Source organism: Miscanthus floridulus, chromosome 13 (genome assembly GCF_019320115.1).
Source record: "Miscanthus floridulus cultivar M001 chromosome 13, ASM1932011v1, whole genome shotgun sequence".
Lineage (NCBI taxonomy): Eukaryota > Viridiplantae > Streptophyta > Magnoliopsida > Poales > Poaceae > Miscanthus > Miscanthus floridulus.
This window is the reverse complement of record NC_089592.1, coordinates 19,031,978-19,053,188: the sequence shown is the minus strand read 5'-3', so window position 1 is coordinate 19,053,188 and position 21,211 is coordinate 19,031,978. Positions and strand designations below refer to the sequence as shown.

Sequence of the window (21,211 nt, the reverse complement as noted above, 5' to 3'; positions counted from 1 at the left end):
GGTCTGACCTGCGGGGGCTGCGACGGCGTACGGACTCCACTTGGCGCACTGGGCCTGACGGCGGTCGGCCACTCGGCCTGACGAAGACGATCATCAGACCCGCGATCAGAGCCTGACGACGCCATTTGACAACGTTCTTTCTACTAAACCGTGAAGTATTAGCTCATACCATCTACACAAGAGTTGTAGCTCTAAGTACCATCTGTAATTCATCTTAAATGATCAAGACCTAATTCGCAAAGGACAGAGAGTAAAATCATGTCAAAGTCGGGTTCAAGAAACTGAAAACTGAAACTTACACTTAGAAATTTCTAAGTGTTGAAATCAACCCAAATTCTGACTTGTGGGACCATTTTGAGCATGTTGTGCACATTTTCATGACTTGGTCACAAAATAACTTTTGTTCCTTATGTAATTTGCTACAACTTTGTTTTAGGTTGCTCTGACATGTAAACATTCCAAGTGGTACTTTTTAAACAGTCAAACCAAAAAGTCCTAGGGTCAAAACAAGTCAAACCATGATTTGAAATCTTAATTGGGCAAAATGATCAACTTGAACATTGTTCCTAATGACTTTCTAAGCATAGCTAAGATGTTTAACAATAGATTTAGCTATATCACACATTGGTCATACAATAATCAAGCACATAATGCACTGAAACGATGAAAAACAATACAAATGTTATATTTGTTTCAAGGCCCTGTTTCACATGTTTCAAGTGACATATGCTCATGAATATGAAATGCAAGTGCAATTAGGCAAGAATAACACCAGGGGTGTTACAGTACCATTTGGCACTTGAGCCTGTAGTGCTTGTATCCTTCCAGCACGTTCCCAGACTGCATTGTTTGGAAAACTTAGGGAGCCATCATCGTTGTAGGTCATCTTTCTTGCAAGAAGATACCTCAACGAGCGAGCATCCCAGCCTTCAGTCTATGGTGTAACACCTTTTTGGAATAGCTCTTGTAACTTCTTCTCCCACTCAGGAACTTTCTTCGTGTACCCTTGAGAGCTGGTGCGGTGGGGGTTATCATTTCTACGGTAGTTGATGGTATTTACTTTGCTAATTCTTCGAGCTTCCTCTAAGTTCTTCCAACTGACAAAATCTTCCCAATATGGTTGCTGAGTAGGGTGCTCACTGTTTTGCCAATTTGGCTCCATTTCCTTTAACACATGTTCTTTGTACAACTCATACTTGAAATGCCTCCATTGTTTCCCATGCAGTGCATTGTCTGTTTCTTCACAATTTTTGTATCGGTGTGGTGCAAGTTGAATTCAAACAATTTTACCATTTGATCCCAACATTTTTTCTTGATTTTGTCGGTAACACACCAATCCTCTTGACCTTTCCTCTTCTTCTAGTACCTGAATTTGATTGGGACAAGTTTTCTCATAATTGCACCCTGGGTGATGTGGTACGACGCTTTCACAGTGTCAAGTTCCTTGGGTTCTCCAATGTAATCGAAGTGGTTGATGACAAGTCGGTAAGCATGCAGCTTGTTGCCACGTCGCTTGGTCCTGTGTTGAACTATTGTGTTTCGAACCTCGAGCACACCCGAATTGGTCACGGTGATGAGCCGGATCTGCACTGGCTCAGATGCACTGAGAAGGAGCAAGATCCTGAATCGAAGTCTCGAAATTTCAAGAGGAATTGCGCTCACTAGGGAGGGAGGACAGCGAAGGCGGCCTCCTAAACAACCCGAGGTCTCGCTCGCGACGAGCAAGTGAACTGGCGAGGCGCGCAGGTAGCCGCTGTTCAACAGGCAGCGAACAGGGACCGCATCGCCGTCGCGCACATGCGACGAGGGCAAGACCCGAATCCGGCGCCGACCAACGAGGCGAGTTCGTGAGGTCGCCGCGCACGGCCCCTTCAGCACAGCACCACGGCTCCGCTCCTCCCCAGTGGACCACTTGGTGCGCGGTGGCGCTGGACTCTTCTCGGGAGACGGTGGCAGCTGAGCTGAAGGTCTCACACTGTGTGAGCTGCAGCCAAGCTTCAGAACCAAATGTCCTATGGGCCCAACAGCTTGTTCGCTGGTTGGTTTCTAGACTGATAAGCCCGGCTGGTGCTAGTTTGTTGTGAGAGAAAAACACTGTATTATGGCTGATAAGCCCTGACTGAAACCAATAAGCGAACAGACTGATTATGGTTGGGCTCGACCAAAAGTCATATGGGCCAGCCCACAGAACCACAAGGCCTTTTTTAGCGATCATCATTTCTCTTCGAGTTTTTTTACAAGACCCACTGTAGACACAGGGTGTGTTTGGGAGGGTTTGTCTCACACTCCTCCAGAGGAGCCAGTGCCGTTTTAGATAGCTCCTACAAAAGAGCTCTGATTCCTTATTTTCCACTAAAAAAAGGTTCATTTTACTAAACGGTTTGGTGGGGTTTCTCCGGAAGAACCGGAGCTTGAAAGGAGTCCTACCAAACGGGACCATAGACTTTTATATACATGAACATACACTCAACTGTGTGAACACACGTATACTCTGACCATACGATGGTTTTTGTAGTTGGTGCATATTTGGTATTGATGAAAACGGGAAATTCTGAGATGGCACTCCATCCCCATTCCCCTCTTCTACTATGAGAAAAATGGCTGTTTCGTCAAAGCTTTGCAAGAAAGATATGGTCCATGTGACCATGTGTCCATCTCCGTGTAGGAGGGGGGCATCTAGAATGGCTCCCCCGTCCCTGTCCCTGTCCTGTAAGAAAAAAAAAATCCGAGTTTGCGCCCAAATTTGCGAGAAATATTTGGTCCATATGCCAAACTTTGCGTAGGGAGTAATCTCCATAGGAGATCTCTGTCTCGAATTAATACATCACGGGCATATAGATAAAAAACTTAAATTTATCTTAGCCCTCTTCGGTGGGACTTTTGTCGTGACTTTTTTTTATCAGCTTAATCAAAAGCCGTACCAAAGAAGCACATATGAGAAACAGCTTCTGAAGGCAAAACCAAAACAAAAATGGTAAAATAGAAGTCATTTTTTGCTCAAAAGCTGAAGCCACCAAAGCGTGTTTTTTCCTAGCTTCATCTTTTTTAGAAAACCCAAACATTACCAAAGAGACCCTTAGAAACAAGCAAAAAAATTTAGTACAAGTGTATAATATAACTAATGAACTGTAGTGTCTAGTTATACAATAGTTGTGTCTATTTATCTACAAACAGTTTTTAATTGCATCACACTACTTTTCACTCAATGTCTCACATTATCTTTCTTGTTTCTTCTTGCATCCACTTGTTATCATCTGGATCTATCAATGTATATATATATATAGGCTCATGTGCCTAGCCTGTTGCTTGTATAGGAGTCAAGTTCTTCTATCTATTTTTCCTTCTCTCATTTGTATGAGCAAAATACTGTGGCCTTATTCTGCTGCACTGCTTCAATAGTACTTTTCAATGAACCAATAGTGTTTTTCTCTCACAGCATTTCAGCATAAATATCATCATAAGCCAAAAATTCAGCGAAACGAATAGGGCCATTGATGAATTCAGCTATAAACTATTGCAATACATTGTCTAAGAAGAAGTTGCCACATATCTATAGGAGTAATTTTTTTTGAGAGAAATCTATAGGAGTAAATAAATTGGACACGGGTAGTCTCACCAATTATTGGACACTCACGATTTCATTGTGCACTAGAACAATGCGTGGGGTTGCCGCGCTTGAAAAGTGCCCGCACATTGTTTCAACAGGTTTCGTAGTTAGACAATATTTTAATTTAATGAAACGAAAATTGTAGGTTAACTAAAAGCTCAGTAGCAGTTGGGCTTTTGTTTCCGGCTGTTTTTCTGATTTTCTTTCTTTCTTTAATTTTTTTATAAACTAGATATATATGCCCGTGCTTTGTATCAGGGTCATGATTATTTTAAGTGAACCTCAATAATCGGACGCAAACGCGTAAGCTTCGAGGACTTCATATCGGACACAGATGCGTGGACCCGGTTTTTGCATCGGAACCGGGTAGGACGCGGACATATTGAGCTCCGAGTGGAGGATTTCGTATCGGACGAGGACACGTGAACATGAATCGATATTTGGTATCACCGGATAGATGATGACGTTAGAGTTTTTTTAGGTGTAGAGAAGTTCGCGTCTAGGTTTGCTCAGAAAGGATGAGTGGCAGTAATAGCTTGTTATATTCATCTACAGTACTTCTCTATACTTTTCTAGAGTCCACTTAACATTTTTTAAGTAGCTACAGTGCCGGTCGCGGAGTATGTATTTTTTGGTGGCGTCCGGTCGCCATACGCCAGGGGGAAGCGTATAGATTTGTTCAATCACCCTGTTCGCTTGTTGATTTCAGCCAGGCTTATTCAACTAGCCAACAATGTTTTTCTCTCAAAAAAACAAGCACCAGCCAGCCTAAATCAACACCAGCACCAACCAGCGAACAAGGGGTTTATTTACTTACCCTACCAGTAGCTCTCTAGAGTTTTCTGTATCACGAGAGGTCAAAAGGTACCGACTGTTATTAGCCTGACTCGTGCCGATAGATTGTCATCTCACGTTCAAATTTGTCAGATTACATCGCGATGATGTGGTGAAATTCTTCTTCATTAAAGATTTGTGCTACTAACGCTGTGTTTAGTTCGCGAAATTCGGAAATTTGGCTACCGTAGCACTTTCGTTTTTATTTGATAATTAGTGTTTAATCATGGACTAATTAGGCTCAAAACGTTCGTTTCGCAATTTCCAACCAAACTGTGTAATTAGTTTTTTTCGTCTACATTTAATGCTTCATACACGTATCACAAAATTTGATGTGATAAATACTGTAGCACTTTTTGAAAATTTTTTAGAAACTAAACGATCACTCAGCTTTCTTCAATTTCACCACTTCAGGCGGTGGAGCCCAACATCCACATTAGCGGCGCACCTCCACTGCGCGCATACCGACGTCACGGCATGACATGTGGGCACCACACATGGGCCCACAGCCCATTCTCATGCGCGGCGAAAAGAAGATATGGGTGCCCATCCATTGTCGTTGCCGAGCCAGGCAAAAGGCATACACTGTCAGTGGCCCCCAAAACGGAACACCCCAGTACTCCACGTCATCCGCGCAGGCGCCACTCCACGCGTTCCCACGCTGCAACTCCGGGCCCACCTGTCATTATCACGTCACGCCACCCAGCATTGAGTTCCCACCCACCTCTCCATCCCCAAAACCAAACCCAAGGCTACGCTGCGCAGCGAGCATCCACAAACACCAAAACCCCTCGCCGCCGGCGGCGCTTCGATTCCGCCGGCGATGTCGCTGTCGCCGCCTCGCCGGCCGCAGCGCCGCGCGGCGTCGACGCGCCCGGCTTCGTACGACGAGTCCCTCCTCGACGCCGAGCTGCAGGCGTTACTCGGCGACGCCGCCTCGCGCCGCGTGCGGCGGTTGCGCCGGCTGTCGGCGGAGGAGCGGCAGCGGGAGACGGAGACGGAGGCGCTCATCGCGCTGTCCCTGGGGTTCCCCATCGACGAGCTGCTCCCGGAGGAGCGGCCGCTCCTCCCGGCCCACATCGCCGACGCGCCCAACGACTACATCGTCGTCCGCAACCACATCCTCGCGTCCTGGCGCGCCGATCCGGGCGCGTCGCTGCCGCTCGCGCGCGTCCTCGAGACCGTCGCCGCCTCCTACGACCGCCTCGTCGCCGCCGCACACCGGTACCTCGCCCGCGAGGGCCACATCAACTTCGGCGTCTCCGCCGCCTTCCCCGCCGCGCCGCCCCCGGACGCCGCCACCCAGGGCGCCGCGGCCGTCCTCGTCGTCGGCGCGGGGCTCGCCGGTCTCGCCGCCGCGCGCCAGCTCCTCCGCTTCGGTCTCCGGGTGCTCGTCCTCGAGGGCCGCGCGCGCCCCGGCGGCCGCGTCTACACGGCCCGGCTAGGTGAGGACAACGCCGCTGTCGAGCTCGGCGGCAGCGTTATCACCGGTATCCACGCCAACCCGCTCGGCGTGCTCGCGCGGCAGCTTGGTCTTCCGCTGCATAAGGTGAGGGACCGCTGCCCGCTCTACTATCCCGATGGCCGGACCGTGGAGACTAGGCTGGATAGGAGTATCGATCTGGTGTTCAACACGCTTCTCGATCACGCCACCAGACTCCGGGAGTGTCTTAATGAGGCTGCAGAGAGAATCTCGCTGGGAGAAGCTATAGAGAAGCTCAGGAGGCTCTACCATGTGGCCAGGACCGATGACGAGAGAATGGTTTTGGATTGGCATTTTGCAAATCTGGAATTCTCCAATGCCGGTTGCCTATCGGAGCTTTCACTCGCGCACTGGGACCAGGACGATCCTTATGAGATGGGAGGAGACCATTGTTTCTTAGCTGGAGGGAATTATCGCCTCATACATGCATTGTCTGATGGGGTGCCGGTACTCTATGAGAAGAAGGTGTCGCGGATTGAACATGGAGGGGATGGGGTTAGTGTCACAGTGGAAGAAGGTCAGATTTTCCAGGCTGATATGGTGCTCTGCACCGTGCCCCTTGGGGTGCTCAAGAGTGGGAGCGTCGTATTTGACCCAGAGTTGCCTGAGGAGAAGCTTGGGGCAATAAAGAGGTTGGGGTTTGGGTTGTTGAACAAGGTAGCCATGGTGTTTCCCCATGTGTTTTGGGATGAGGATATTGACACATTTGGGTGTTTGAATAAGGAGAGCAGCAAGCGTGGGGAGTTCTTTCTCTTCTACAGCTACCACACTGTCTCTGGTGGAGCAGTTCTTATTGCACTTGTGGCAGGAGAGTCTGCTTTGGAGTTTGAAAAGGTTGATCCTGTTGTTTCACTTCATCGAGTACTTGGCATTCTAAAAGGTAAAATCTAGAACCAATAGTCATGTGTATTTTGGTTAGTTTAATCGCATTTTAAAATTTAATAGGGACTCCAAGAATTACAAAAATGGAAACAAATTGCTTTCCAATACACTAACTAAATGCTATCTGCCTGCTTTGCTTGGTGCATTACTAGTAAAAGTGCATTGGGATTCATAAGACGAGTGCATACTTTGTATTAGTGTGGATAACGTAATGATTAATATTAAGTGGAAGTGACTAAACAATGTATCTTATAATGTCATATGCTCACTGGATGGCTGAACAGAGTATGTCATAAGTATGTCATATGCTCACTGGATGGCTGAACAGAGTATACTTGTCTCTCACTCCATAATTAATTGAAGCACCATTTGCTGGTTTATGGTTAGGTTTAAATGATGCTACACCATATATATTTAGAATTACGGAATTGTTCACACCATAAACTATACAGTACACAGTCCATAGTTATTATTGTGGCACTTCAGCTGATTTAAGTTGAGATTCCTTATGAATGAATTAGTTTTTGTGTTTACTGAACCATTTATCCCTATTAATTTGGCATATTTTAACATTTCCTAAACAGGCCCTAATGGATAATGATCATAATGCCAGTTTAGATGAATGAACTAGCATTTGATGCATTGTATTAAGCTGTAAACTTCTGCTTATGATTACGCATATACAACAGAGCTATTAGTACAAAGAAAAATAGGCTCAGCGGAGTTTTGAGTTTTGACTATGGGATTGGCAGAGCAAACTCATCAATGATCTGCTGAGCATGTGCATGTATTTTTTGGGTCAACCACTCTTTATGATTTGGAAGCAACAAGACTAGCTTAAAGTATTAGTAACCTACAAACTAATCTACATACCTCCCTTAACAAACTTGTGAAATACCACTAGTATTAAGGTCCTTGTTATGCATATGAATTGTTATTTACCCTTTTAGTTATGTACTTGTATAATATAAAATGTGTATTACAAATGACTGCTTTGATAAAATGCTAGAGAGAAAAAGGGAGATAAATTATTCTATAAGCGCCGTTCAGGACTTAATTGCATAGCTACCTTTATAGATGAGACACATGGGTGATGAGATAAGTCTCTGTGTTGGCTGGTCTTTGTGGGGCTGCAGCATATGGTCCTTGTGGCTGTATGGTGGTCTTGCTGCCCATCAAGGACAGCATCCTTGACTGGCTAAGACAACATCTTAGCATCTAGGACAACATCTGTTTTAGGACAGCATATTAGTATCTAGCATCTTGGCATATGCTTGGCTGGCTAGCAGCCTATAAATATATATCCCTAACCCCTCAGGTTGGCATGACATTTGTGCGAGAAATAAACCAGAAAATTACCTCAACTCCTAGTGTCATCCTCTCTCGATGAGAGTAAGAATTCTACTACTACCAAGAGTAAGAATTCAGCGACTAACAAGTGGTATCAGAGCCGTACTATCATGTAGCCTGAGCATCTCCTGCTCATCTCCCTTCCCAGCCTCGCAACAGCCCCAGCTGGGAGCAGCAGTAGCTCCGGCCGCTCCTGCTCGCTCCTCTCCCTCTGCGCAGCTTGTCTGAAGCAGCCCTCTCCCCACGCAGCAGCCCCCCGGTAGCGCGTCATGTCCGCATGACAGTCTCAGCGCTCGGTCGCCTCGAGCACGCGGCGTCGGCAGGAGGCTGAACTTGCCGCGGCAGAGGAACGTGAGCGAGCGGCGGCAAGGGCATCGAAGCTGGCAGCAGCCAGAGCGGAGGCGGAAGCGGCAGCGGCGGCGGATGCAGCGCGTGCGGCGGCAGCAGAGGTCGAGGTTCTACGCGGCAGCATCAGCAGTTCCATTTTTGCTGACGACAGCGCCGACGCGGACCTCGAGCTGCTAGGGAGGGAGGCAGCGCGAGCGTGGGCGGCACGATGGCAGCCCAGACAGGCGCGGACGCGCCGGCGGCGCTCCTGGAGGAGGCGCGCACGGCGGTGGCGCTCCTGGAGGAGGCGCACACGACAACGGTGGCGGACGGGTCGATGGAGAGCGCAGGCCTTCACTAGGCAGCGTGGCTCTGTCTCCCGGATCGGTATCGTGGTTACCACGGGCTCCAGGCTGTTGTCAGGGACGTCGGCCCCGGCGGTGGGTGGCCTACCCTCACTAAGACCAACTACGTCGAGTGGGCTGCGGTGATGAGGGTAATGCTCTAGGTGCGGCACATGTGGGAGGCAGTCCGGTACGGCGACGTTGACTACGACCAGGATCGACGGGCGCTGGATGCCCTCATCGCTGCAGTCCCGTCCGAGATGCAGTTCTCGCTTACCAACAAGCGGACTGCCAAGGAGGCTTGGGACGCCATCGTTGCGGCACGCATCGGCAGCAACCGCGCCCACAAATCCACACTGCAGGCACTTCGCAAGAAGTGGGAGAACCTGGCCTTCAAGCCAGGTGAGGATGTTGATGACTTTGCTCTCCGTCTCAACACTCTGTTGCAGAAGATGGTGCAGTTCGGCGATGACACCTACGGCGAGGAGAGAGCTGTCGAAAAGCTCTTCCGCTGCGTTCTCGAGAAGTACAAGTAGATGGCTCGCTCGATCGAGTCTCTGCTGGATTTCTCCACGATGTCGATCGAGGAGGCGATAGGTCGTCTCAAGGTCGTCGACAGCGATGAGCCACAGTCCCTCTCGGGGCCCATCACCACTTGCGGGAAGCTCCTTCTCACTCGGGAGCAGTGGGTTGCCTGCCAAGGTAACTGGAAGAAGGGGGAGCCTTCTTCCGCGACAGGCGGCCGCAAGCGTGGCAAGCCGCGCAAGGCGCGCAGAGACGCCCAAGGCCGGGGCGCGAGGACGTGCCGAGGGTGATGCCCGCGGAGGCGCCCAGGGCGGCGTCACCGGCAAGCACAAGCCGACACGAGACGACACCTGCCGCAACTGCGGCCAGCTTGGCCATTGGGCCAAGGACTGTCGACAGCCACGACGCGGCTAGGCCCATGTCGCATAGGCGGAGGAGGAGCCAACTCTGTTCATGGCACATGCAAGCATCGAGCTACCTCCAGCGGCACCGGCCGCAGCGGCTCTCCTCCACCTTGACGAGCCAAAAGCACACGCCCTTCTCGGCGACGGCTCCGGCAACGACAAGACTGACGGGTGATGCCTCGACAACGGCGCCACCCATCACATGACCGGTCGACGGGGGTTCTTCACCGAGCTTGACTCTAGCGTCCGAGGCTCCGTCAAGTTTGGGGATGCCTCCTGGCGTGGAGATCAAGGGCGTCGGCTCCATCACCTTCACCGCCATGTCTGGTGAGCACAGGCTGCTCACCGGAGTCTAATACATCCCCGCGTTGAGGAACTCTATCATCAGCTTGGGACAGCTGGATGAGAACGGTTCGCGCGTGGTGGTTGAGGATGGAGTCATGAGGATTTGGGATCGCCGGCGTCGCCTTCTTGCGAAGTTAACTAGAAGCGCAAATCGACTCTACGTCCTTAACGTGCAGGTGACACAACCCCTCTCTCGCTGCTCGTCGGGATGACGAGGCGTGGCAGTGGCACGAGCGCTTCGGGCACCTTCACTTCGAGGCCCTGAAGCGGCTCAGTGCCACGGAGATGGTGCGAGGCCTGCCGTGCCTCGACCATGTGGAGCAGCTCTGCGACGTCTGCGTGTTGACGAAGCAGAGGCGACTCCCCTTTCCCCAGCGGGCGAGCTTTCGAGCCAAGGAGAGGCTCGAGCTTGTGCACGGGGACTTGTGTGGCCCGGTAACACCGGCCACACCGGGAGGACGACGCTACTTCCTGCTGCTCGTCGATGACCTCTCCCGCTACATGTGGGTGATGGTCCTCGGCAGCAAGGGAGAGGCTGCGGAACGCCATTAGGCGTGCATAGGCTGCTGCGGAGGCGGAGTGCGGCCGCAAGCTACGCGTGCTGTGCACCGACAACGGTGGCGAATTCACGGCGGCTGAATTCGCGTCGTACTACGCTGATAAGGGAATTCAGCGCCTCTACTCCGCGTTGTACAGCCCAGCAGCAGAACGGCGTCGTCGAGCGGTGCAACCAGACGGTTGTGGGGATGGCTCGGGCCCTTCTCAAGCAGAGGGGGATACCGGCTATCTTCTGGGGAGAGGCGGTGGTGTCGGCCGTCTACATCCTCAAACGCTCGCCTACCAAGGCGCTCGACGACAGGACGCCGTACGAGGCTTGGCATGGGCGTAAGCCGGCGGTCTCCCACTTGCGGGTCTTCGGCTGCCTCGCGTTCGTCAAGGAGCTTGGCCACATCAACAAGCTTGACGACAGGAGCACTCCGGGAGTGTTTATCGGCTACGCGGAGGGCTCGAAGGCCTACCTCATCCTAGACCCAAAGACACAGCGTGTGCGCACGGCGCGTGACGTTGTGTTCAACGAAGGGCGAGGATGGGCATGGGACAAGGCGGTGGACGACGGCTCGGCTCCAACGTTCGACGACTTCACTGTCGAGTACGTTCACTTCGAGGGAGCTGGGGGAGTAGGCAGCTTTTCTTCGACGAGCGCATCTACCCCAGTCCCCGAGCCTCCACCGACCCCGGTGCCTGCTACTCCGATAGCACCACGCTCTCTAGCCAGGACCTTGGCTGCGATGAGTTCTTCGCTGGCTCCACCACAGCCGGCACCCCCACGCACTCCAGCACCGACAGGCACCTCTCCGAGCACGTCTACTCCAACACCAGCTCGTGTCGAGCACAGCCCGGTTGAGCTCGCTACTCCGCTCTCTCACGACGAGGAGCACATCGACGCGTACCACGACGGCGAGCCGTTGCGGTATCGTACGATGGAGAACCTTCTCGGCGACCAGCCAGTGCCGGGACTGGTGCCTCACGACCTGGAGGCGCAGTTTGCTGACCTTCCTCGTGGCCACCGCGCAATCACCCTTAAGTGGGTGTACAAGCTGAAGAGGGATGAAGCCGGCGTCATCGTGAAGCACAAGGCTCGCTTGGTGGCACGAGGTTTCGTGCAGCAGGAGGGGGTCGACTTCGACGACGCCTTTGCTCCCGTGGCACGGATGGAGTCTGTGCGACTCCTCCTTGCGCTAGCTGCCCGGAAGGGTTGGCGTGTTCATCACATGGACGTCAAGTCGGCGTTCCTTAATGGCGACTTGAAGGAGGAGGTCTACGTGCACCAGCCGCTGGGATTTGCGATCCCCGGCAAGGAGGGCAAGGTGCTCCTCCTGCGCAAGGCCCTCTATGGCTTGCGGCATACACCGAGGGCGTGGAATGCCAAGTTGGATTCCACGCTAAAGGGGATGGGTTTCGAGCAAAGCCCGCACGAGGCGGCCATCTACCGACGGGGCAGTGGAGGAAATGCTCTGCTAGTGGGTGTCTACGTCGACGACTTGGTGATCACTGGCACCAAGGATGCGGAGGTGGCGGCATTCAAGGAAGAGATGAAGGCCACCTTCCAGATGAGTGACCTGGGGCCTCTCTACTTCTACCTGGGAATCGAGGTGTACCAGGATGACTTCAGGATCACGCTTCGACAGACCGCCTACGCCAAGCGCGTCGTTGAGCTAGCTGGGCTCACCGACTGCAACCCAGCTCTCACTCCGATGGAGGAGAGGCTGAAGCTGAGCCGCGACAGCATGACGGAGGAGGTGGACGCTACGTAGTACCAGCGTCTTGTGGGGAGCCTTTGCTACCTCGCCCACACACGGCCAGACTTGGCATTCTCCGTCGGCTATGTTAGTCGGTTCATGCAGCGACCGACGACGGAGCACCAGCAGGCTGTGAAGAGGATCATCCGCTACGTTGCGGGGACTCTCGACCACGGCCTCTACTACCCTAGGTGCCCTGGGGCGGCACACTTCGTTGGGTACAGTGACAGTGACCACGCCGGCGACATCGACACCAGCAAGAGCACTGAGCGGGATCCTTTTCCTCGGCAAGTGCCTCGTTAGCTGGCAATTGGTCAAGCAGCAGGTGGTGGCCTTGTCCAGCTGCGAGGCCGAGTACATAGCGGCCTCCACCGCTTCGAATCAGGCGCTCTGGCTCGCTTGACTGCTTGGTGATCTCCTCGGCAGAGACACTAGAGCAGTGGAGCTCAGGATGGACAGCAAGTCCGCTCTAGCCCTGGCAAAGAACCCCGTTTTCCATGAACGGAGTAAGCACATCCGGGTGAGGTACCACTTCATCCGAGGCTGTTTGGAGGAAGGGAGCATCAAGGCAAGCTACATTAACACCAAGGACCAGCTTGCAGACCTGCTTACCAAGCCTCTTAGGAGGATTAAGTTCCTTGAACTCTGCTTCAGGATCGGGATGGTTCAACTTTCCCATAAAACGAAGCACAAGACTTAGGGAAAGAATGATAGGATAAGTTTCTGTGTTGGCTGGTCTTTGTGGGGCTGCAACATATGGTCCTTGTGGCTGCACGGTGGTCTTGCTGCCCATCAAGGACAGCATCCTTGACTGGCTAGGACAATATTTTAGCATTTAGGACAGCATCTGTTTTAGGACAACATATTAGCATATAGCATCTTGGCATATGCTTGGCTGGCTAGCAGTCTATAAATATGTATCCCCAACCCCTCAGGTTGGTATGGCATTTGTGTGAGAAATAAACTAGAAAATTACCCCAACTCCTAGTGTCATCCTCTCTCGATGAGAGTAAGAATTCTACTACTACCAAGAGTAAGAATTCAGCGACTAACAATGGGGAGGTCGAACATAGATAATTCTTTTGGAGTGTGAGTATAAACTTGAGCAGAGAAAAGTGTGAAAACGTATGGAAGATAGCATTATTGTATATTACTTTGAATAATGTTTGATGGATGATTCGATTATAAAGATCACAAAAGGAATGTATCAACAAGATGATTGCATTGTACATCTCATTTGTAAGTTCAAGAATAAGCACATATGTATTATTTATGATATTTTCTTTCACTAATCATTATGGTAAACAATGAACTAACATATTACTCCTGTTATGTTTAGGTATCTATGGCCCAAAAGGTGTTACTGTTCCTGATCCCGTGCAATCAGTTTGCACGAGATGGGGTAGTGATCCTTTTTGCTCAGGTTCATACTCACATATCAGAGTTGGGTCTTCTGGTGCTGACTACGACATTCTTGCTGAGAGTGTGAACGACCGACTCTTCTTCGCTGGAGAAGCTACGAATCGTGCATACCCTGCAACCATGCATGGGGCCTTATTGAGCGGGTTAAGAGAAGCTTCCAAAATTCGCCGTGCCTCAGAGAGCTTAGCGAATTCTGACCAGAAGAAGAATTCATTGCCTAAAAGCCTCAAGCCACCCAGTGGTGCCCTTTTAGATCTGTTCTTGGAGCCAGACCTAGCATTCGGGAGATTCTCATTTATGTTCTCCTCACTGACACCCGATGATCCAGAGGCTCCAGGGTTACTTCGGATTTCACTCGACAAGCGTTTGCTTCTGCAGCACAATAATCCGGAGTTAAATGGGGATCAAAAGGATTACGGCCCTGCATCCGGGGCCTTCCATTTGTATGCCACTGTCTCTCGAGAGCAGGCAGATCGGCTACAGAAGTCAAGCGAAGATGATAGAACTAGGTTACGAGTGTTATGCAAGGATCTTAGTGTAAAGCTAATGGGTTATGATAATACATGTGATGTAGGTAGTGATCTGATTTCGAGCATCTTGAGTGCACGGAAAGCCAGGAAACTGCTGCAGCACCCAAAGAGCTCCAAGATCCCGCGTTGATGTGTACCAGTTCCTGTTTTCTTTTGTAGAACAGAATGCGTTCTTTTGTTATGTCCAGAGGACCGGCTGGTGGAGCTCAGACTTTGCTATGACGTGTACAGACTACAAACTGTGACGCTTTGGCAGGAACTGAGATCCTCTATGTTCTGTTCTTCTCTTGTAAAAATTACCGGTCATGTGACTTCAGACTTTAGTTGATTATTAGATACTGTTATGTGGATTAACTGCAGGTACAAATAGTTGGAAATTGGAATATGAATCAGACTGTAGACTTAGGCCCTATTTGGATCCACTACACTATTAGTTAGCTAGCAAATAACTATATATAAGTTAGCTAATTATTAACAGTTGCGTTTGGATCCACCTACTAATATACTAATAGGTGGTTAGTCGCCAATTAGAACCTATTAGCAGTCTCAAACTTATTAATGGAACTAATAGTTAGTTGATCTATTAGAAAATTTGTTTGGATCTACTAGTACTAATTTTAGATGCTAACTTTTTTTTTTTTTGACAACAAGCTGCTAAATGTTAGCATCAGTGGATCCGAATATGCCCTTACTCATCCTGCAGTTTCCTACTTCCATTTGAGCGCACCTCTACATTTGCAATGAGAGGATTTGATATCCAGGGTACAGTTATTACCAACTCTTATGTATATTATTCGCCAAAATCTTATTGGAGTCCAGTCTTGTAATTGAAAGGAACCCAAACAAAAATACTTGAGTTTTTGTTTTATTTTTAGTACTCACGAGAGCGTCTATACAACACACAAGTAGCTGCTATGAACGAGATGCTTTAGAACTAATTTTTACTCCATTAACTATACAACCATTAAAAACGAAAAGTTTAACTTAAAAAGGTCACATAACTCATGTGTAAACTAGTCGTGATTCCAGCATAAATTACAAAACACTTGAAATTTCTTTTGGCACAAATCTAAAGCACTGCTCCCTCCAACCTAGCATATATTTCTTTCATTCCAAATTATAAGTCGCTTTGACTTACATAGAGCTTGCTATGTATCTAGACATATGTTATATCTAGATGCATAGTAAAATAGATGCATAAAAAAAAATCAATGTGACTTATAATTTGGAAGGGGGTAGGAGATTTTTTTGTTGTCCTAAGTAAATCATCCTCAGATGTCGAAGTACTCTAAAACACTAAGTGGGGCTTAGTTTCCCCCAAAATTTTAATGAATTCGTCTATAACAAGAAAACTGGGATTTGATTACTCTCAGGGTATACACCCTCTAGAACGGGCTTTGCTGGAATAACTGCTTCTTGAAACAAGGACAATACACTGGAATTGATTTTTGGGAACTTTATAAAGCATGGAACGATTCACGAAATCCCAAATTTCTCGTCTAGAGCATATTTAGGTCCTCACTAGAAACGAAACAACAGTGTCGGTTACATACGTAGGAAAGTGTTCAAATAATCATTGGAAGAAGTAATGATATATTGACTAAATGTGCGAGATACTTTTATAAATAATCTACTAGTTGGTGAGGGAGGTATGATTGTGAATCCTAATCATTTAGATTGAGTCATTATGAACTCAAATCTGGATATTTTTTCTTCTTTATTATAATATAGAAAACGATCTAGTTTCTCTTGCAACACGGTTTATAGGAACGCGTGACGTGGAAGCAGCTCCCACAGGCAGGAGAGCTACATAACTGGGTACTCTCTCTGTCCCTAAATGATTGTCGTTTTCGCTTTCTGAGAAACAACTTTGACTATATATATATATAAATATTAATATTTACAGTACAAAATTAATATAATTAGATAGATCGTTGAATTTATTTTTATAATAAATTTATCTGGAGATACAAATGTTGCACATATTTTCTAGAGATCCAGTCAAACTTACGGCATGGAAACTATCGGGTTCATAAACCCGGGGTCCCTCGGGAACCGGCTTCCTAGTCCGGGCTTGGCCGAGGAAAACAACATAGTAGTTCATGGGTCGGCCCAAGAGTCTAAAACACAACGGGTCGGAAGGGAAGTCCAGTCGCCGACCGGAAGGTCTACCCGAAAGAACAAGCGCCCGTTCGTCAACTTCTTCGGCCCACCTCTCCGACCGGAGCACTCGCTTCGGGCACCAGCCGTCTCCGAGCGGTCTCTCCAATTGGAAGCCCTGGCCCAAAACGCTGCTTCCTACTCCGACCCCGCGACCGGGGCTCATGGGAACCCTGCTCACCGCTCTTCTCCGACCGGCGCACTCAGAGCCGACTGGAGCCATCCGACCGGGGGCACCCCGTTCGGTAGGAACCAGAAGACGTGCAGAGAAAGGCAAGGCAAGGCTCACAAGTCAAAGCACTGTACCAGGGACCATACCCTGCACAAAACAGTACTCTGCAGCCACCATCTCCCCCTACAGTATTGTAGGGGTCCGCTAAAACTCCCATACGGTAAGCCCCCCGCGTGTCTCTGGAGCATCGATCGCTGGTATGGGCACCAGGATTTGCCGTACCTGGGTGAACATAGCGCGACTCCTCACATGCCACTAGGCATCAAATAGTATTTGCAGGTACCTGGCGTCCATCCTTCCTGAAGAAGATAGCACTAACCTCCCGTGCGCATCCGACATTCTACAGCGACATCAACAGTATTGGAGGCGCCTACCATTATCCAGTCTTCATCAGCGTGGGCAACAAGGCTTAGAAACATCCGTACCCTCTCCCTCTCACCTGTAAAGCCATCCCCTTCATCTATAAAAGGGGATACGCTCCCTCCAACAAAGGGAGGTCGACTTCTTCAAGTTCAGACTCACTAGATCGATAGCTCACAACTCCTCAAGCGCACGCTCGAACATCTAGCTCGTAGCAAAGTTCCTGTCACTCTCGGAATAAAGTCACCGACCAACCCCGACTGGACGTAGGTCACATTGCCCGAACCAGTATAAATCCTATGTCATTGAGTGCTAGGCCACCTCCGATCACAACGTACATCAAAACTACAAATATTCACTAGTTGGTTACTTTCTGCACCGACAATTAGCGCCGTCCGTGGGGAGGACGTTGTACGTTCAACACTTTTTGGTCATCGAATGGCCCATTTCTTCACCACCCCCACTGTGACGGGCTCGGGTGATACGATTCGCTTCGGCTCGTTGGAGTTTCCTGCACTCTCGCCCACCGGGATGTGGATTCCACCCGTCTTCGAGTCATCCCAAACCTTCCTCTTCGGAAGTTTAGACTTCGTCGCTGACCGACTCGGCATACTCCTCCTCTACGAGAAGGCTCGCGACCCGGCACCCGTCGGAGGGACGTCCTCCATTGACTCTGGGAAGCAGCAACTTCAACGGCGTGGCATCTGCGCTTCATTCCGAGCAAACTCTCTGCTCAAACCTCGTTGTAAGTAATATGCGTACTACTACTCGCTCTTTATTTACTATCTCTCACCAATCACCCGGAGGGAATATACCGCCCACACCACAAATGCCATACGATCGGTTCCCCTGCGGCCTCACGTCCTCCGTGGACGTATATGCTCGGGGGCTCCGAAGGATGCTGGCACCATCCCCCCTCACGTCCGAGTTTGTGGGAATGGCAGGCTGTGTTCCTGCCATTTCCCACGAACTCCCGGATGGTGATGGTGAGAGCGACGGTTCCAGCATCGGTGATGTGGCACCCCACCACTGTTCGTCCCGGGAGTGCGCTATGGTGGACGCTCCGGGACAACTGCCGATGGTTGCAGAGTTCGCGCAAACTCACACCCCTCCAGACCTATGTGGGGGGGCCCTCATGTTTGCGCAAGCACACGCTAAGGAATTATGACAACGACGCAGAACCAGCTGCCACCTTCACCAGCACCGTCAGTACAGCCTGTTGCGCCCCATGCGCATGGCTCGACGGCCGACGCCTAGGGTCGCACCTGTCAGGTCCAACATGAACGATCTCCCTCAATTCGCTCAGGCTGGCCAGAACATCGTCGCTATGGCAATGCTTCTGCGCGGCGTTCGCGAGCCCGTCGACCCCTAGGAGCGGGCAATCTACCGAAACCTCCAGGTTCTAGTAGAAGCCGCCGCCATCCAACAGGCGAAAAGCTCCGCGTCGCGACTCTGACCTGTGCCCTCTCTCCCCACCAGGGGGACGAGGACGCACTAGACGGGTCGTTCCATTCACTCGCCACCACAGCCGTCAGGCTCGGCTTGGGGTGCGGCGGTCGTGCCATAGTCCAACCTGGCGCCTGCTCCACGCCGACTGCCGATACACGAGCGGCCCGATCCACATTAGGACACCTGCAGCGTCATCGACAACCGGCGTTAGGCTCGACACGATAGTGACATCCACCGTGCGGTAGCAGGCGACACGGACCCTGGCCAAACCATCGAGGGAAGTGGTGAAACGCTCCCCAGGCGTGGCCGCCAGCCAGACGACCGGAGCCCCAACCCTGAGGGCCTAGGGCCACGAGCCTTTAGCCGACGTATCCAGAGAGCACCATTCCCGCAGCGTTTCCGTTTGCCCACCAACATCACCAAATACACTAGGGAGACCAACCCAGGCATTTGGCTCGAAGACTTCTGGCTCACCTATCGGGCCATAGTAGCGGATGATGACTATTTCATCATCCAATACCTTCCCATTTGCGTGGGGGAACATGTTTGGGCATGGCTCAAATTCCTTCCACACAACAGCATCTACAACTAGACGGACCTCAAGAGGGTTTTCGTCAGGAATTTCTAGGGGACGTACGTCCGCCTAGGGAACTCCTGGGACCTCAAGAGCTGTCACTAGGAGCCCAACGAGTCCCTACGGGATTACATCTAAAGGTTCTCCCAACGATGCAACTCCCTCCCTGATGACCTCGACATAGACGTCATCAGCGTGTTCCTCTCTCAGATGAACTGCGAGTCCCTGATCCACAAGCTTGGCTGCTTGAAACCCTGTACCACCCGCAACCTGCTCGATGTCACCACCAACCATGCCTCTAGCGAGGAGGCAGTCGAAGTGGTCTTCGGCGGAGGCCAGGACAAGCTCAAAGCCAAGCACACAGACCCGGACGAAGGCCCCTCTACGCAGAGGGGCAAGAAAAATAAAAAAGATCGATGCCGGTCGGATAGCCCTGCGCTGGTCGCCGCGGCCGATCGCACGGCCAGGTAGCCCCAGCAGGGATTGCCTGACCACTTCAACAAGCTCATGGATGGCTCGTGCCCCAACCATGCCTACCCCGTCAAACACCTCTACAAGGAGTGCGATCTTCTCAAACGTTTCCTCCGATAGGCCGGCGGGCCCAAGGAGGGAGACGACAAGTTCTGGCAGCCAAGAGGGGAGGCACGGTAGGCAAGGACAGAGACGGCTTCCTTGAACCCAAAGAGTGCATCATGATCTTCGGTGGTCCAATGCCATATGGACTAAATGCCAGCATAAGGTATGCTACAGGGAGGCATGCGCTGTCGAAATGGCCATCCCCTCCTTCCTCAGCTGGTCAGAATCCCCAATCACTTTTGATTAGAGGGACCATCCCTCCTTCGTCGCAAGACCGGGACGCTACCCGCTCATCGTCGACCCCATCGTCCGCAAGAAGCGCCTCACCAAGGTGCTAATGGACGGAGGTAGCGGCCTCAACATCTTGTACATCGACACTCTTGATGCCATGCACATCCCTCGATCGGAGCTCCACCTGACAGGCTCCCCCTTCCGTGGGGTAATACCGGGAGCACAAGCATACCCGCTCAAACAGATCGATCTGCCCATCATGTTCGGCAGCCAGGCCAACTTCCGCTTGGAGGTCCTCACCTTTGAAGTGGTGGACTTTCCAGGGTCCTACCACGCCATCTTGGGGCAGCCATGCTACGCAAGATTCATGGCAATCCCCAACTACACTTATCTCAAGCTGAAGATGCCAAGACCAAACGATGTCATCACCGTGAGTAGCGCCTTCTCGCATGCCTTCGAGTGCGACCGTGAGCACTATGAGCTTGCCACTGTGGTCATCAACTCGTTCGAGCTCCCGCAGCTCGGGGAGACGTCAACCCTAGCAGTCCCAGACTGCAACAAACCAACCTCCTCGATGGCCTTCCGCCCGCTCAAGGAAACCAAGGCAGTGGGTGTCGACCCCACCGACCTAGCCAAAACGGTGTGAATCGGGACCTAGCTCCCGGCCTAATAGGAATGAGAGCTCATCGGCTTCCTACGTGATAATCGCAATGTCTTCGCATGGCAGCCTTCTGACATGCTGGGGATACCACGGGAGGTCACCGAGCACGCACTATGCCTTATCTTGGGCTCAAAGCCCACCAAGCAACGCCTGCGTCATTTCGATGATGAGAGACACAGGGCCATAGGTGAAGAGATCATCAAGCTCTTGGCAGTCGGATTCATCAGGGAGGTTTTTCACTCCGACTGGCTCGCCAATCCCGTCCTTGTCAGGAAAAAGACCAAGAAATGGAGAATGTGCGTTGATTATACTGGACTCAACAAGGCATATCCAAAGGATCACTTTCCTTTGTCGCGCATAGACCAGATAATCGACTCCACTTCAGGTTGTGAGATCCTCTCCTTTCTGGATGCCTACTCAGGCTATCACCAGATCGCGATGAAAGAGTTCGATCAACTCGCAACCTCATTTATCACCCCGTATGGTTCATACTATTATGTAACCATGCCTTTCGGCTTGAAGAACGCTGGCGCCACCTACCAAAGGTGCATGCAGCAATGCTTCGCTGACCAAATCAACCTGCCTGATTAGCCTGATCAGACCGAATGGCCTAAA

At 50.8% G+C, this 21,211-nt stretch overlaps 2 protein-coding genes across 2 annotated transcripts; both read left to right on the top strand.

Moving 5' to 3' along the window:
• The first annotated feature begins 5,182 nt into the window (after nt 1-5,182).
• Nucleotides 5,183-14,706, top strand: LOC136500591 (lysine-specific histone demethylase 1 homolog 2-like). The gene is made up of 2 exons (XM_066495977.1): nt 5,183-6,804; nt 13,741-14,706. Exons 1-2 carry the CDS (start codon nt 5,265-5,267, stop codon nt 14,481-14,483), a joined length of 2,283 nt encoding a protein of 760 aa, XP_066352074.1. The 5' UTR covers nt 5,183-5,264; the 3' UTR covers nt 14,484-14,706.
• A 5,335-nt stretch (nt 14,707-20,041) lies between these two features.
• Nucleotides 20,042-20,581, top strand: LOC136499551 (uncharacterized). Its single transcript, XM_066495165.1, has one exon. The coding sequence runs from the start codon at nt 20,042-20,044 to the stop codon at nt 20,579-20,581; it is 540 nt and encodes a 179-aa protein (XP_066351262.1).
• The last annotated feature ends 630 nt before the right edge of the window (nt 20,582-21,211 follow it).

Coding starts and splice junctions, on each gene's coding strand:
- LOC136500591 (XM_066495977.1), top strand. CDS start 5,265: ATGTCGCTGTCGCCGCCTCGCCGGCCGCAGCGCCGCGCGGCGTCGACG. Junction 6,805..13,740: donor AGTACTTGGCATTCTAAAAG/GTAAAATCTAGA, acceptor TGTTATGTTTAG/GTATCTATGGCCCAAAAGGT.
- LOC136499551 (XM_066495165.1), top strand. CDS start 20,042: ATGGACGGAGGTAGCGGCCTCAACATCTTGTACATCGACACTCTTGAT.